Source organism: Alligator mississippiensis, chromosome 4 (genome assembly GCF_030867095.1).
Source record: "Alligator mississippiensis isolate rAllMis1 chromosome 4, rAllMis1, whole genome shotgun sequence".
Classification (NCBI taxonomy): domain Eukaryota; kingdom Metazoa; phylum Chordata; order Crocodylia; family Alligatoridae; genus Alligator; species Alligator mississippiensis.
The window spans coordinates 243,161,185-243,179,233 of NC_081827.1; the positions used below are offsets into that span (position 1 = coordinate 243,161,185).

General features: G+C 49.2%; 1 protein-coding gene across 1 annotated transcript; it reads right to left on the minus strand.

The window, feature by feature from the left end:
- Positions 1-7,032: 7,032 nt before the first annotated feature.
- C1QL2 (complement C1q like 2) lies at positions 7,033-9,540 on the minus strand. Its single transcript, XM_059727436.1, has 2 exons — positions 8,785-9,540; positions 7,033-7,693 (listed from the first exon to the last, which is right to left on the minus strand). The coding sequence occupies exons 1-2, from the start codon at positions 9,379-9,381 to the stop codon at positions 7,514-7,516; spliced, it is 777 nt and encodes a 258-aa protein (XP_059583419.1). The 5' UTR covers positions 9,382-9,540; the 3' UTR covers positions 7,033-7,513.
- Positions 9,541-18,049: the final 8,509 nt, after the last annotated feature.

Here is an 18,049-nt window from a genome sequence, read left to right on the forward strand (position 1 = left end):
ACCAGCTTTACTCATAAAAAACAACACAAACTAAAACCCTCTGTCCTTTCTGGACAGGAAATAATTTTCACCCTAAACTTCTTCCGAGCACAAGAGCCTGCCCCCTCAGCACTCACCCACTGAAGGCTTTTTTTCCTTTCTGTGGCTGTACTTCTATTAAGTGGTGAGCACTTCCAGCTGTCCCAAGCCTCCCAACCAGGCAAGTCTATTATCCACTGATCCCTTGCAGAAAATTTAAACTGAATTTTAAGTCAAAACTGAATCAAGTATAGCTCTCAAATATTTTTGTGATGTGGATCATGACTTTGTAGAAAAGCAAGGGGACATCAGGCACATTTCTGCCTGTTTTTGCTCATGGATTTTCTCTACTTCTGATCCATAGGAAGGTCCTTGCCTCCTTTCTCACAGCCACAGCCCTGGAGCGACTGCTGATTATGAAGACAAACATTTAATGTTTTCAAGAACTTCTTCTGTGAGTTAGCAGCTACAGCGCATGAACAGCCAACTCTCTCTGGACCGCCAGCAAATGCTGTGGGCTAGCTGTGGTCCACAGGTCACTGTACTCATAATCAAATCGGAGGTCCACCCTAAGCTAAGCTCACTAGGCCAGTGTGTTTAAGGCACATCGTTTCCAATAGCCACCAACGCACAGAGGAGTGAGGTGGCTAGCATCCTGTCCAACTAACTTTGCCTCTCCAGCCCTAATAACCAGGTGCCCTTATACAGCAGGGGTGACTAAGGGCAGCCTTCAGCTCTATCCACCTCAAAGCCATGCCTCTGGAGCTACCGCAAGATGCCTTTGTCTACCCTGCCCCAGGCCACAGCACTGCACTCCAAACACACTGTGGGAAAAACCCTGCAGGCGCAGAGCTGCAAATGGGGGGGATCTACTAATGCTTTTCCACTCTCGTTTGACTTTTTCCACAAAAACTAACAAGAGCAAACTTGACTGAGAGAGACATCTCACAGCATCGCAAAGGAAATTTGCTCTCATTTATAAGACTATAAAGCTGTGCAGTGCAAGGTAAATGCTGGCTCCAACCACTTCATAATTGAAGGAGCCCAAGGAAGCTCTGAAAACCAGATATTTGTGGCCCACACTACAAACAAATGTTGCTACAACTCATGCACCGAACCTCCTTTCCTCCAGGACTCGATTCCGCAATAGCTTGATTTTTTTTTTTTTTTTGATGAAAGTAATCAGTACAAGCCCAATTTTGGTAGATGTTCCCCATTGAGAACTAGGGGAAAGCCATTACCTTTCAGCTAGGGACAGAAGTTGGACATATACTAGTATAAGTGATCAGAATCCAATTCAAATCTGTAACACAACAGAAATTCAGTGCACATAAACCACTTTCAAAGTACCCAAAACTTTGAAAGCCTGGATGGATGTAGGAAACTTAAGATAAGCCTGGATGGATGTAGTATCAGACTTAACTGATTTAGGTTAAATCAGTTTTTTGAATTTCTATCCCAGATCCACTCCAGACTCAAGTTAATTCACAGTCCTCCAGCATCCCAGGAAGATTTGCACCTCCCCCACGCACCCTCACACCCTTTTCAGGGTGGGCAGGCTCGCCTTGGCCCTAGGAGGCATGCTCTAGTGCCCCTCAGTTTCTGGCCTGGGCCACTGCAGGCACGTGGCTGCATTTCCAGAATCAAAAGTGAATTTCTGTCTACTTGCTTAGGTTCAGTCTATGCAGCTTAGACTAACCTGCAAAGATTGAATCAATTCAGCCTCAGGCTTTTTGACTGTCTGTACTTCAGGAGTTGGTCCTAAGTTACCCAGTTCTTAAGTTCCAATCCTACATCTGCCTTCAGGATACCCTCTGTACTACAGCCTGGCAGAGAAACTGGAAAAGAGCTTCACCGCTAGCGGCAGGGCAGGCTCATTCTATCCTGCAAAACCTGCAGCTGTAGGGGACCTCGCATTTCCTGCAGGCTTTTCCAGGGGCATAAAAATACCTTAGTGATATTTAGAATCTGGCCTCAAATTTGTAAATCTACAGCAAGGTACCTTGGAGTCAGGAAGTGAAGAATAATTCAGCTTTCTTCTTTGGCTACTTGCCTTTCCTATTCCTTAGGATCTTTGTAGACCAGCAGGAACACACCAGGTCAGCTTCACAAGGGCACATCTACACATGCATATTAATGTGCTTCAATGAACTCCAGTACGTATCACACTGGAGTTTATTGCTCCCAGGTGTGTGTTTACATGTGCGCCCAGGATGGCAGCAGGTTGAGTTGGGTTGGAGCAGCCCTGGCTGATAGGGTGTCCAGGGGGGGTCAGCCTGGGGCTGCTCTGACCTGGCTCAACATGCTACGGAGAGGCTGGCTGGGGCACAAGGGAGCTTCAGCACAGGGCTAGCAGGGAGGCAGCCCCCACACTGAAGCACCCTCACGCCCCAGCCAGCTGGGGCAGTGTCTACATGTGCACAGCTGAAGAGTTTTTTACTCCACAGCAGGATAGTACTTGTATTTACTTGTATATAGATCCAATATATAGTACTTGTATTTACAAGTACTATCCTGCTGCAGAGTAAATTAGTCTACTGCGCAGTAAACATCTCATGTAAACGTGCCCAGGGTGTTCTAAAATGTTCTTAGTGACAGAACCAAGTTTGATTAGATTGTGTTACTGATTCTTCCCAGACTTTGTTATCAAACAAGTTTCTGCACACACATGAAATCTGAAAACCTCGGGAATATATATACATAAATATTATATATATATATATAGAGAGAGAGAGAGAGAGAGAGAGAGCTCTATATCTATATATATATATATATATATATATATATATAAAACTGCATTTAAAATTTAAAATTATAACTGCATCTATATATATATATATATATAAACTGCATTTAAAATTTCTGCAAACTACAGAGCTTTGGTTTGCAAAAAAGGCTTACAAACTGGTTTCCCTCTACCCTCAAAGATTCTTGCTTTAGGGGAGTTTCTAATATACTTGTGTAGTATAATTATAATTTTAATATAATTATTCTGTGGCTAAAACAGGAAGGCGTAGAATGAATATCCACACCAAATATATTCCCCAGTTCGTTAACTCACAGATAAACTTATCCTGGCATCGGAGCCCACTGATGTGTAAAGGAAACACACAAGCATTAAATTACAAAGTATAATGTCCAGGGCAAGACGCAGAAACAGGAGGCTTCTGAGCAGAGTTCAGATCAATATACACATGTAAAGCTATTAAGCATAAAGACCAAAACCGTTTATCTCGAGGCAAAAACAACAGAGCCAAGACCCTCGCACACTGCTCTCTCTCCCCCCTGCCAAGCCAACATGGCCAGGGACAGCTCAGGTGCATCAAGGGGGCTGATCCTTAGAAGTACTGAGCACCTCACAGTTGGCTTAGATACTCAAAGGTATTTAGCAGTGAGAGTCACAGGGGGAATGTAGGTGCCTAGCTGTCTTTCAAACACTGAAATCCACTATTTAAATACCGCTGATATTCTCAAAACCACTGCTTAGCTGCTATAGGTCCCTACCATTCAGCAGCTGGTGTGCAGAAAGCTGCTGCTGACGTCCCATAACTAAGGAGCTGTTTGAAAGGTGAGTCCAAGCCAAAGCCCGGGAGCAGGATTCTCCAACAAGGCATCCCCCACCCCTCTCTCAACAAGCAGGGCGTCCGCTCGTGTGCATGCTCTGAACACAACATAGCCAATGCAGCTCTAGGTGGGTGGAGACAAAGCAGCACAGCACCCTTCCCCTCCAGCTCTCACATCTCAGGCAGGCATTTGCATCACTGAACCACTGCCTATTCAGGTCTCTCTCTCTCTCTCTGGGATTTCCTTTTTTGATGGGACAGTAAGGCTGACCCAGCTTGCAGGCCTAGCTTCAGACAAGGTTAAGGATCCTGAGTAGGGGGAGGTGCTTTTTTTCCTCCTCAGCATTTCCTGTCTCACTTGGGTGTCTCACTGTCCTGCTGGTTTCTGAGGATCCCTTCCAGAAACACCAAACTGCCCCCATGCATTGTATGGGCAACCTGGGCCTCTATCCCTGGCTTGAGGATGCCCATGCATGGCAGGGCACCACACGATTAGGCGTACAGTGCTTGAGTAGCTTCAGGAAGCCAGGGCAGAGACCAGACTTTTTGAACTTGGGGGCCCAACATTAGACACCTAAATAAGAGTGGCATGAATTCTCTGACAGGTCGAGCATCCATAGCTCCCAACTACCTTAGGTGCTTCTATGGGCCCCATTAGCATGATATCTGAGAATCTCATGTTCTTTAATGTATTTAGTCCCATGACACTCCTGTGATGGAAATGTTATTATCCCCATTTTACAGATGGGGAACTGAGGCTCAGAGAGGCTGCATGATCCCACCCCCCCCCCAAGTGACAAAGGAAATCTGGGGATACATGGGGTGTGCAGCCCAGAACCCAGGACAACCAGTGAGCAGTGCGTCCCTGTTCAACACCGTGGCTTTAGTCACCCACGTATGGAGATGGCCTTCTCTGTCACAGTCAAGCGGACGCAGTGTACATGGCAGCTTGGCATCCCGTGGACTCCAAGTCCAGCCAGAAACACATGACCCCACCAGATTAATTTCAAGACCCCAGTGGGTGGTAACTATCCACTAAACCTCTCTAAAGGGAAGTAGGGCTCTGTTCTTCCTTGAAAACACACAACTAGGGAGGGCATCTTGCAGCTGGAAGTTCTCCCGGCCCTGCCATCCCACAGGCAGCACTGCCTTTGTCATTTAGCCAATGCTCTCATCTGCAAGCAAGCATCTTGCTCTCCCCATGTTGAGGTGCCTGCTTCAGAGGAATGCACCCCAGCACTGCAGTAACCATAGTAAGACACTGAAAATAAACTAGACCTGCCTGCCTTTGTGCTTCTCCAGCAGGCATCAAGAGAGAGCCGTCCGAGCCTTCCTGTAGCAGTTGCAAAGGTCTTTGCAGTGAGAAGAGGCAAATGAGAAGACTGAGAGTAACTGAGAGAAACGTTCGTTGTATCGATTGTATAAACTGTCACTGGAGTGGCAATGAGCATTTTTGTTTCCATCCCAGGGAATAATCCAGCCTGATAATTAGTACATGGGAGATAAGTGGAAAATGAGACATCTAGCGAGGGCAGTTCAAACCTCCTCATGACATTGATAATGTGCAGATACATAGATCACTGTCGGGGCAAAGTGCTACTGCGAGCCTGTCTTCCCATTGCCTCATCAATCCATCATCCTCTTAGCAGCTGCCACCTTGGCAGGCACTCACCGACAGCCCTGCATTTGAATTGCAAGGAGCAGGCTCCACCAGGGAATACAGATTTAAGAATCTAAGATTCAAATTTGTTTAAGTATTGTGAACAGCAATTCCCTTGCAAGGCATCTTCATTGCCCTTTTGCCAAGGGGGAACAGTTGGGTCTTTGTTAGAAGTACAAATTGCTTCTTAATGCAAAGGATAAAGCAGAGCCCAGGCACCTCCTTAGAATTCCTCCTGGCTCTTGGTAATGCTGCTGCATGTCAATTTTAATTTTTGAAATTTAAACTGAGGGCTTTGTGTCTAAGCTCCATCTCATTGGGGGGAGGAGAGGAATAGTCAAAAAGGATTAAGGGCCCAGTGGGAATTGAGGCTCCATTGCAATTATACTTCATTTGGGTCCCAGACATTGGTTTTAATCATATTTGAGATGATCCAATCAACAAGACATTAGAGATTGATAAGTGTATAACACATGTACCTGGTCATGAACTCATCCTCCTGCTTGAGCAAGGAGGGGTCCCTTCGCATAGAACGAGGGAACAGCTTTCTCCGACACCAAAGCTGAATTTGGCCTTTCTTCTCTGATCAGTAAAGCAGCAATACACGCTGAGGACCAGGTAAGAGACCGAGTCGTCTTCAGTGACCTGATGATCTTTGTACAGTCCCAAGCCATTGCTGGAATAAATTCATCATGGCTATGATCCCATTAGCTCCCGGGGCGGTGGTGAGGGCAGGACCTCCCTGTGCCAGTGGGAGCTCCGAGTCTGACTCCACGCACAGGGTAACAAGGTGTAACTCCATTGAAGCCAATGGAAGTCTCCTTGTGTAAAATCTCTGCGCGCTAAGAGAATCAAGCCTAGAACAAGAGATGAATGAGAGGGGAAGAGCGAAGGAGTGGCCCAGACCCCCAGCAGCAGTCAGGCAGCAACCCCAACTTACACCAGCAGAGGATCTGGGCTGGTGTGTTAGATTCACCCCCGTACCGGGGGTAGGATTGGCTGTGCAATTATATATTCACGTGTGTCATTTTAAAAGAAGCGAGTGTCTGCAATTATTCAGATTCTCAAGGGAATGGAAGAAAAAGAGACCACATTGGATTTGGCATGGTTTGTGCGTGTGTGCACATGTGTGTAAAGCCAGATTCACACAGATACACTTAGACATCTATGCTTACTGCATATTGACCTTTACACTCACACTTGAGTCCTCCTTTACTTCTTCCTGGCAATCACTCTATCAGACTAAAAACAGACGCTGGTTTAAACCCCTGGCTGACTGTCCTGGGTTTTGACTCGCATCAAAACAGGCCAAGACAATCCCTTACACATGCCGCTTGAATGGCAATTAACTTCCGTTAACCTTGATGGTCCCGGGGCTCAGTGTTAACTCCAATACTTCAGCTACTTGAACTTGTCCTCCTGTAGGATTCCAGGAGAAAAGTCTCTGTCCTCAGATAAACCAGTTGTCTGTTTTTAGCCTAAATGTCAGTGATTTCACCCAGTGCCTGATAAAGGGCCTGAAGTCAAATGAACTTTGGTTGTCTCTGGAGCAGGGCCACGCGCCTTGTAAAACCTCCCTGCCCGGGTCCTCTCCTTTGGGCCTCTCTCAGTCCAGGTGATGGGATGCACCCTGTTCCCTTACAACTGCAGGATGGGGAAACTTTACCCATCGCCATCCACTCACTAACCTAAAACTTTGCTGCAAACATGAAGTGACCCTCCCCATGCAGCCCTCCCCCTCACTCCCCTCCCCATGCAGCCTTGGAAGAGACACACAGTAAGAAACCATCGTCTAAAAACATAATTTAATGTGATTTGTTGTTGTTGTTGCCGTCGTTGGTGATGTGCTGGTCGGGCAGCTGGGGACAGCGGGATTCATGACACCATCATTCACACGAGGATTGCATTGCACGTAAACGAAAAGTTACACTTGACCCTATACAAACAAAAGCAGCAAGGAAGAGCCGGTGCATGTGGCCGGCCAGCCCACCTCGCCAGGAGCCTGGCCGGTGATCGCAGGGAGGCGCAGCGTGCAGGGGGCCGGGCTCAGCAGTCCATGGCTTCCCCCCGTGGCCCATGACACGTGCTAGTCCGCTTCAAGCAGCAGCTGAACTCCTAGTGACACACACGGGGACAGATGCACTGTGGCTGTGGGGAGGGATGAGCTCGCTCGCCTCCACCGCAAAACAAAACGTACGGATGGCTAACGCAGCTAACGTGGCCCGCAGCAGGCGGTGGGCCCCGGCGCTCGGTGGCTCACTGGGGTTCTGGGCTAGTCGGGGTACAGGAGGAAGCCCGAGAAGGTGCTGTACTTGTTGTTGTTGCCCCCGTGTGCCTTGCCACCGTCCAGCTTGACATACACCTCGTCCCCCGAGTCCAGGTGCAGCACCACGCTGTTGCTGGCATAGTCGTAGTTCTGGTCCGCGTCCTGTGCGATGGCGCTGGCCCGCACCTGCAGAGCAGCCACAGAGGGCTCAGTCTCTCTGCCACATAGGGCATCTGCCCCCGCCTCCCCCCGCATCTCCCAGGCTTCCCCTCCTGGTACCTAGCACCCAGCACGCCTCTCCTGGGACCCAGAGCCTCTGCCTCCCCCACCCTCAACAAGCCCCTTCCTCCAGTCCCCACCAAAGCCCCTCAATCCTCTCCTCCTGCCCCCAGCCAATGCCCCTTGGCAGCTCCTTCCCAGCCCTGCCTCGCCCTGTGCCTGAGCTCCCCCTGCCTCCAGCCCCTTACAGATTTCATAGCCACTAGGGCTGGAAGGGACCTCCCCAAGATCATCAGCTCCAGCCCCCTGCCCAAGGGGCAGCAAGTCAGCAGGGGTCAAATGATCCCAGCAAGATAAGCATCTTTCTTTCCTCCCCTCCCTCTTGCCCTTATTCCCACCCCCCGCCCCAGTTCTCTCTTCTCTCTGCCGGTCCCCCCATGCTCAGCCCCCTCCCTCCATGCCCAGCCTCCCCCCATGTCTGCCCTCCGGGATCCCCCCCATCACCTCCAGGTGAGCGGGGAAGGGGCTGAGGGGGTGCCAGGAGCTGGAGAGCGGTGAGGAGGGAGGGAAGGGGATGGAGGGAAGCCTCCAAGGGGAGCGCTGAGATCCCTGGGGAAGAAGGGAAGGGGACGGAGGGGAGCCCTGGGGAGGGAGAGAAGGGGTCGGGGAAACCGTGGGGAATGCCAGAGAGCGGTGGGGAAGGAGGGAAGGGGACGGAGGGGAGCCCTGGGGAGGGAGAGAAGGGGTCGGGGAAACCGTGGGGAATGCCGGAGAGCGGTGGGGAAGGAGGGAAGGGGACGGAGGGGAGCCCTGGGGAGGGAGAGAAGGGGTCGGGGAAACCGTGGGGAATGCCAGAGAGCGGTGGGGAAGGAGGGAAGGGGACGGAGGGGAGTCCCGGGGAAGGAGGGAAGGGGACGGAGGGGAGCCCCGGGGAAGGAGGGAGGGGAGGGGAGGGGAGGGGAGGGGAGGGGGGGAACGCGGCGGGAGCACCGGGCAGGGGAGCGCGGGCAGGGGACCGTGGGCAGAGGAAGGGGAAGGGGAAGGGGCCGGGGCCGCACCTGCCCGTTCTTGCAGAGATCCGCCCACATGCTGGTGCCGTCGCCGCCGCGCATGAGGATGTGGTAGGTGAAGAAGTAGATGCCGCGCACCTGGCACGTGAACTTGCCCGTGGCCGGCTCGTAGTGGTTGCCCAGGTTGGTGACCACGTCGTCGAACTTGAGCACCTCGTAGCCCTCGTGCGGGCTCTTGAGCCCCACGTAGAAGGCGATCTTGGGCCCGCTGAAGGCGGCGCTGAGCGCGCCCGTCACCTCCCCGCCGCCGCTGCCCGCCGCCAGCCCCGGCAGCCCCGGCTTGCCGGCGTCGCCGCGCTCCCCGGGCGGCCCGCGAGCCCCGGCCGGCCCCGGCTCCCCGGGCGGCCCGCGGGGGCCCGGCTTGCCCGGCCGGCCGGGGTCGCCCTTGGGGCCCTGCACGAAGGGCGGCGGCGGCGGCGGCGCCAGGTCCTGCAGCGCCTCCAGGGCTCCGGGGCCGGGGCCGGGGCCGGCGCCGCTGTAGGGGTCGCAGATCATGCGGCAGGTGCCCATCATCTCGTAGTGCGCGGCGCTGTCGGCGGGCGCCTGCAGCAGCACGGGCAGCGCGATGAGCAGCGCCAGCCCCATGGCCAGGGCGAGCCCCGCGGCGGCCACGAGCCGCCGGCGCCGCTGCCAGAGCCGGGACGCGGCCGCCCCGCCGGCAATGGTGCCCGCCCGCCCGCCGCCCGCCTCCCTGCGGGGGAAGCGGCGGATCAGCAGCGCCCGGCTCCGCGCGGCGGAGGCATCGCCAGCCCCGCTCCCTCTGGAGGGGGGACCCGCCGGCCTGACGTGGCGGCGCCGCCCCGCGCCCGCCCCCTCCCCGGCCTCGGCGGGCAGCGCGCCCCGACGGCAGCCCCGCTCCCGCACCTCCACCCTCCCCGCCCCGGCTCCGCGCACGAAGGCATGAAGTTTGCAATGGTTTCCCCAAACAGAAGTGCAAAAAAAACCCACACGGTCCCCGCCAGCCCCGCTTTCTACCGCCCCTCCGCCCCGTCCTGCTGCACCCGCGGAGCCTCTAGGGTGGGAAGGAGACCAGCAGGAGCCCCGCACCTGGTTTATGAACAAATTTGAAGTCAGGAGGGTGAGGAGGAATAAAGGGACATTAATGGACAAGGGAAGGGTAGGTTAGCCATAGACATTAGGGCTGGAAGGGGCCTGGTTTATGAAAAATAGGAGGGGAAAAAAGAAAAGGGACATTTATGGGCAAGGGAAGGGCAGGTTAGCCATGGATCATTTCATGGATTTCATAAGGATTAGGGCTGGAAGGGACTTTGTAGGATCATCATCCCAAAAGGCAGGAAGTCAGCTGGGGTTAAAGGATCCCAGTGAGATAAGGATCCTGTTGCTACCTGTAAGCTCTGAAACATGGTGTATTTCTAGTTACATTACAAGGGATTCACATTACTGTAATTACACCGGTATTAATGGAGATGTGCTGCCCCGCTGCAATGTGCTGCTTTTGCACGAGGGACTTTCCCTTGTAACTAGGAGGGAGCTGTTCACATCGTTAGTGTAGCACGGCTGATCGGATGGAGGGAGCGCAGTGAAGAAATGCACCATGCAAAGACAAGAGGACTTGCTTTCTAGTCTGTTCTGTTCTGTTCTGCTCCACGAAGGTGTCGTGGCAGGAAGGGATGGGGCCCAACTACTGCAGCAGAGGAACAGCGTCTTTGGATACCAACTCACAAACTTTGTGAAAAGGGCTTTACACTGAGCTTGAAGGGGGGCTGGTGGTATAAGACAGCAGGTAAGCAAAAATCAAATAAGGGTGCTGAAGGCTTAAGGGGAAATGGGAAACTGCTCTAAAGCCCTAAGGAGAGAGACTCACAGGAAAACCAAATATTTGACATGGTAGGAGTGCAGGAGATAAATGAGAAAGATTGGAAGTCTTAGTATGCAACCAGAGCTGGTATGGCAGAGATTTGTTAGGGCACAGAGCATGACTGGAGTATTGGTACAGAAGAGTACAGCTTGTTGAGGAAGGCAAAAAGGAAGGTGTTGCCTTGGATAACAAGACTGTCTGTACTTGCTGTGAAGTTTGGGAAAAGGTGAGCGGAAGATTCATTGAATGTCCTTAGGTGAAGATAAAAGAAAAAAGTGGAGGTGATGTCATAGTGATCTCATATTGATCACAATTAGGAGGAGAAAATGGATAAGGCTTTTTTGAGCAACTATCAGAAGCATCCAGAGGACAGGAGCTGGTGGTAATGAGGGACTTTTAACTCCCCAGGTATCTGGTGGAGAAGCATTACGGCAGGACACAGACGGTTCTCGCAGTGTGTTAAAGGCAACCTTTTGCTGCAGAAGGTACAGGAAGCTACAAGTGAAGTGCCTGTTTTAGATTAATTCTGACTACGAAGAATTGATCGAGAATCCAGAGATGGAAGGTAATATTGGTGAAACAGATTGTGAAAAGATCATTCAGGGGTCTAAGAAATGAAAGTTGTGAGAGCAGCAGAATAAATATAATGGACTTCAGAAAAGCAGACTCCAGCAAACACATGGAACTGGTAGGAGGGTCTTTTGGGAAGAGAATATGAGGAACAAAAGTATTGCAGGAGAGCTGGCACTTACTGGAAGAAACTATATTAAACATACCGCAGCAAACTATCCCAATATGAAGGAAAGATATTAAGAAATTATCATGACGGCATCAGGAGCTTCAAGGACTCGAAACTCAAAAAGGAATGATTTAAAAAGTGGAAAGAAAGTTACAAGATGAATAACAAAAACATATTTTCTCACATACAACATGCCATCAAAAATAATACACGCCTTGTTTTTGAAGGCAAAATGAAGAAAAAAGGAATTTTTCCTTGTAGTAAGTAGCTAGCTAGGGAACAGAGCCTACTCGCTGTTCTGCTCAATGCAAATCCCATGCAGATTTTGTTTTCACTTTACCCCAACCAGCAGAAACTATTCTTCCTGTATTACTTGCATATAATGGGCACCAATTTCCAGCAGTTGGTTTTTGGGGGGACAAATGTGTGTGTTGTAGGCAACAAAATACACTATAAGGGATTACCAAATGCAGGTAAACTAGAAAAGATGTGGTGCAAAGACAGTTTCAATTAGCAAGAGGTTTAAAAGGCAAGACGGGAAAATTCTATTAATAGATAAGAAGCAAGAGGAGAAGAAAAGAGAGTCTGGGTCTTCTACTAAGTGAGAAAGGAGAGCAAACAACAGATGGTGCAGAGAACGCTGCAGTAGTCAATACCTTTTTTTGCTTCAGTCTTCACAAGCAAAATTAACTGTGACCAGATATTTACTGGAATTAATTTTAACAAAGAAATAGGTGTGCAGGCCACGAGAGGGAAAGAACAGGTTAAAAATATTTACGTAAGATAGATACGTTCAAGTTGGCATGTTCAAGTGGGCAGGGTCCGATGAAATTCCCCCTTATGGATCTGGCCAAAATAATCACTGAACAACTCTCTTGGAGAACTCATGGAGAGTAGGGGAGATGCATTCCAGACTGGAGAAAGGGCAAACCTAGTACCTGCCTTTGAGAAAAGGGGGAATTATAGACCAGCCAGCCTAACTCCAGTCTCCAAAAAGATTCTGGAGCCAACGACTGAATGTGTAAGCATCTAGAAAATAACAAAGTGATAAAAAAAACAGCCAACGTGGGCTTGTCAAGAACAGATCAGGTCAAACCAATCTAATTTCCTAATGTGTCAGGGTAACTGGCCTAATGCATTAATGGAGCAATAAGGAAGCAATAAATATGTTATATCTTGATGGTGGTAAGGCTTTCAGCACTGCCCCATGTGACATTTTCGTAAGTAAGCTAAAGAAGTACAATCTAGATGAAATCAGCAGGTGGGTACACCATTGACTGGAAAACCTTCCTCGGGAGTAATTACCAGTGGTTCCCTCTCAAACTGAGAGGGCATCTCAAGTGAGGTCCTGCAGGACTGTCTGGGCCCAGGTCTATTAAATGTTTTCATTAATGATGTGGAAATGGAATAGCAAGTACGTTTAAAGAAAATCTGCGGATGACACCTAGCTAGGGTGTGGGAGTTCAAGCACGCTGGAGGACAAGACAAGAATTTGAAATGGTCTTGGCAAATCGGAGAGATGGTCTGACAAAATTCAAGAGAGACAAGCACCTAACAAAGAGAAATCAGATGCACAAGTACAAAATGAGGAGCAACTAAGCAGGCAGTGATGATACAGAAAAGCATTTGCAGGTTATAGTGGATCATAAACTGAGTAAGAGTCAGTGATGCAATGCATTGGCAAAAAACGCAAATCTCATTCTCAGATGTGCTAACAGGAGTGCACTGTGTAAAATACAGGAGCCCATTACTCCACTCCACTTGGCACTGGCAAGGCTACAGCTGGAATACCATGTCCCGTTTTGGTCACAACACTTCAGAAAGATGTAAACAATTCGAGAGAACCCAGAGGACAGCAACAAAAATCTGTAAAGGGTTTAGAAAACATGACCTGTGATCCGAGGAGTTGGGTTTGTTTTCTCTAGCAATGAGAAGAATAAGATGGGACATGACAACAGTCTTCTGATACATAAAAGGTTGTTATAAAGGTGACTGTGATCAACTGTTCTCCAATGGCAACTGGGTGAAGGACAAGAAGAACTCAGCTTAATGTGGGGCAAAGAAGATTTAGATAATATATTAGGAAAATCTGTCTGACCGTTAGGTCAGGGAAACACTGGAAAGAATTGACCAGGGAGGTGGTGGACTGTCCTTTGGTTAGACAAACATCTATTGGGGCAGAGTACCCGTGTGCCCGGAGCTGTTGATGGCTCTGGCACAACCAGCTGGCAGCTGCAATGGCTGGTTTTGTTGTGCCCCCCCGGCTCTCTGGTATGCTAGTGGGTATACTTGATCCTGCCTCAGCAGAGCAGGTTGGACTAGATGTGCTCTTCAGGTCCCTTCAAGTCCCACACTTCTACAATTTTATACTATAATTTTGCTTGAGAAAAGTCAAACCATCAGGTGATTTCCCTTTCCATAAATTGCTATTACAAGCCTTTGATTTTCTGAATGAAAGAGGGCAGTGTAATGGGAGCTCCTGCATCAATGTGTGTCTGTAGGGTTTTCTTCTCTGGACAATAAATTCTCCTCCTATCCACACATCTAAAACAAATCTGCTGGGCACACATCCCAGAGCTGGAATAGGAAGTAAGGGAACATTATTATGATGATGTAGATTTCCTAAGGGCAGCATTTTGGCTTGTCCCAATTTCTTTGTGCTGAAAAAAATGAATTTAATTGAAATTCAGCACAGATAAAAGCAGATCGTTTTGTTTTAAAGAAGGAAAACCTGCAGGTCAAAGGAAGCGAGCTATTTAGGGCCTGATCCAAAGCTGTTGAAGTCAATGGCATTCTGTGCGAATCATTACACGTATCTTGATTAAAAGAAATGTAGACGTGCCCTCAGCTGGTCTTAGAATTGCACCAGCTTTGCATGCTGTTTAAAAAGGGGGGAGGATAAAGGCATCCCAAGGTGGAGCTCACACACTCACAAACCCAATCCTGATCGCAGTTACATGTGTGTAAATCATAAATAAAGTCAATCAGAAACAAAGCTAAAACTGGCACCAGCAATAAGGCGCAATGGGATGTAATGCACCATCCCACAATCACACCTCCTGCCATGCATTTGAAGGAAATGGATGTGAATGGAAACCTCTCCCCACATATTGTACAGATACTCAAATACAGCCCCAAATTACAGTAAGCAGTACCATTCCCCAGCATAATGTAGCCAAATATTTTTAAAAAGGAAGCCACAAAGACCATCTAGGTCCCTTTACCCTCTTTTGAGCTAATAATTGCAGCCATGTTATTACGAGAAGTCCTCATACTTCTCTATGGCTCACACAAACTGTTTCTAACAGTTGCTCTTAACAGTAAAATCTCTAACAGTTGCTGTCCTGGTGGGAATTTTTTCCATATATTAACTACAGAAGGCACAAAAAATGCACAAATAAATTAAATTGCTTTGCTGCTCATCCCTTCCAAATCTTCAGTTAATTTCTCCATTGTTCTGGTATTTGTCATGAGCTCAGATATCCTTGTATATCTGAATCCTTTGTATTCCCTTCAGAGTTCTGCATCCCTCACTAAGATGTCTCTTTAATCTCCAGTTTTCTAAAGACTGCAGCTACACAGTAGCATTTCTAACCCTTTCTGAATAATTAAGTTTCTGTATCAGTTGGGCTGCCGCCACTTCTTTATTTGCATTATATCATTTTTATCATAAGGTGACTGAACTACGAACAATATTCCAAATGCAGTCTACCTAGTATCTTAGACAGTGCTAGAATAATTTTCTCTGACAGGGATCAATTATTCCTACAAGTCAACAAGGACAAAACAAGAAGGAACAGGATTAAAGTTGCAGCAAGGAAAAATTAGGTGTACTGTTAGCTAAATTGTTATTAAGAGCAGTTAAGGAATCAAACAAGTAGCCAAGGGGGTGGCAGAGATGTCAACAGATAGATCTGACACCCTTCTGCTGCAGAATTTTTTAGGAATAATTTAGTCCTTCTCTGAAGCAGTGCGATGGACTAAATGCTGCAACAGTGCACCAAACTGTTCAAAGGCCACCAAAGTACTGGTTCAACAACACAATGCATCATCACCGGGGGGTTAAATCTGCACTTCGCGGGTATGCACTGGATGATTCAGTACATGCAATTAGTACTATGATCCTATAGTCAATAAGCCAGATTCTGCCACTGACTAGTAATGTAGGGCTAAATTCACAGAAAGACTTAGGGGATATAATGTTCAGCATAGCAGCACCTCGCTTGTAGGCAGCTTGCCACCATAATAAAATCTATAGGCCTAAGTTAAGGCCCCTTGTACAATGTATGGCAAGAGTCAGGCCCCTAGGAATGGGATTCACAGCAGAAGCAGACACAGGAGGAAGCAGCGAGAGCCAACTGAATGTGAATGTCAAGGTTGCGAGGAGGGTTGTGTTTGAAATCCCACCCCTCTGTAGGACTTAGTTACTCCAGGCTGCATGGAGATACCTCCCTGTGCATGAGCTGCACAGCTGGAACCCTCTCCTGGACAGAAGTGCTTAAGCAATTCCTTTAAAAAATGGAGGAGGGATCAGTCCTTTCTTACAAAAGAAGGGCAGGAGGGGGGGTTGATGGGTTGCTACACTCCTCTCCCTCGTCCTTTCGTTCAGCCAATTCCTTAGTGGTAGAGTACTCACTCACAACTTGGGAGTCATCTCTCGGAGGTCTCCCTGTCACCAAGTGCCCTAGCCACTCCTAATCACATGGCTAAAAAGTCACTCATTTGTGCTCACTCAGACCAACAGAGCTTTGATATTTTGCATGGAAGTGGAACAGTTTCAACAGGAGGGGCTCAACATGCCCCTGCTGATAGCCTGGTGATTAGGGCACTCCCGGCACTTGGGAAATGAGGGCTTGAATCCCCGTCAAGCAAAGGTGGGGTTTCAACCCTGCTCTCCGATCTTCCAAGGGACCCAGTAATCACTGGGCCGTTGGCTCAGAGATCATCACCACCCCTGTGACATTCGGAGAGAAGAGGCAGGCTTACCACCCACCAGGACAGGGTTTGCGGCTGCAAATCCCAGGTGGAAGGTGCTGCCCCCCTCCAGCCCAGAATTAGGCATTCACTTCCAGAGAAGATCCCTGCTCCTCCCTTCAGCATCTCTTACAAGCTAACTTGCAAGAGTTACAGTGGGTTTTCTCTCCTTTCTGGACACTTCATTCTCCCTATGCATTGTATACGGCAGGGAGGGCAACCTGCGGTACCCATGCCACAAGTAGCACAGGCATCCTCTGTGCGTGGCATGCAGCAGACAGGAGGAGCAAGGCAGTGCAGTGGCAGATAGGGCAAGAAGCACAGGGCAGGGAGCAGAAAGCAGAGCAGTCAATCAGACAGGTGAAGAGGATCAGAGTGGCACTTGGGGAGGGTATGGGGCTCACTTGTTGCCAAAAAAGGGTGGACCCCACTGGTATAGGGAAACCAGGCAGCTCAGCCAGGGTAGCAGATTCCACTAGGTGGCAAGGCACCAAACATTTCGGTACTGCAACTCCGTGATTATAGCACCTCAGTCTTTCTATGGAGCAAGACCCTCAGTGCCAAAATACTTTAAAAATGGGGCTTAGTCATCCAAAGGCCAAAGCCATCAATCAGGCCAAGATCCAAAAAAGACTTGGAGCACCACAATAGTAAGCAATGTAATACCTACCTTTTAGAATCCAATTTCATGCCTAGGCTTCCTATAAAATGCATGGGGAGAGCTAGGCACTTGAGGATGGGATGCACTAGAGCAGGAATGCTAACAGAGCTGTCCATACCCAGTAAAAAGCACAATGGGCCGGGGTATCTCTAATATACGTCTGTCTCCATGGTCTGGGTGCCTGCCTTAGGAGGAAGGACTGCTAAGAATCGCTTAGTCCTGCCAAGAGTCATTTCCCTGCACTAGGATTCAGAACCTAGAATTTTGTCCCGGGGCATGTTTTAGTCCAATGACTGATGTAAAATCCATACTCATTTTGGACCAGGGATTGTGAACCAGGATTCCCCAGTCCCAGGTAAATACCCGTAATGTCTAGGCTGGAGAGTCATGCTCAGGCTTATGTGCTTACGTGCCCTCTCGCAGTCGCTCTCTGGCCTAGTGAAGCTTTAATTCTGTTATGCAAAGTGCAATAGCTCGATGAAGAGGAATAGAAAGCATCCACCCACATGCTAGTATATTGATGGTTGAGGCACCCTTTAGAGAGGCATGACCTGTGAATATGAACCTCCCCAAGCAGAGGAGGAAATTTAACCTAGGTCTCTCATATCCCAGGGGAGTGCTCTAACCACTGAACTACACTACAGAAGGGGAGGGAGGGGCTTCCTCCAGCTGGCTTTGTAAAGGAAGGAGTGGTTGCCATTGAATTTTGCATAAAGACCAATCCATGGGGGGTGCTCTGAAATATCTGCCTCCCAGATTGAACCTTTCAGTTGGCATGGGAAGACAAATACCTGAATGATGTGGCTCAGGCATAAGGCAGGTGCAGAACTCAGTACTGTCAAAACAGGCATTGGGGCATGCAGTGACAAGGATGAATCCCCTCTCCTCCCCCCTGTTGGCTTAAACCACACCACAAGAGGCTCCAGAGACTTAAAATCCCTGATGAATGGGATGGACAGGATATCCCCTTCCCCAAACCCGCTCCAAGACTAGGCAAGGTGGGGGAAACTACTCTCCAGCCACCCTGTTGCCACTGTCCCCTCTGCAGCTGAGCCCAGCC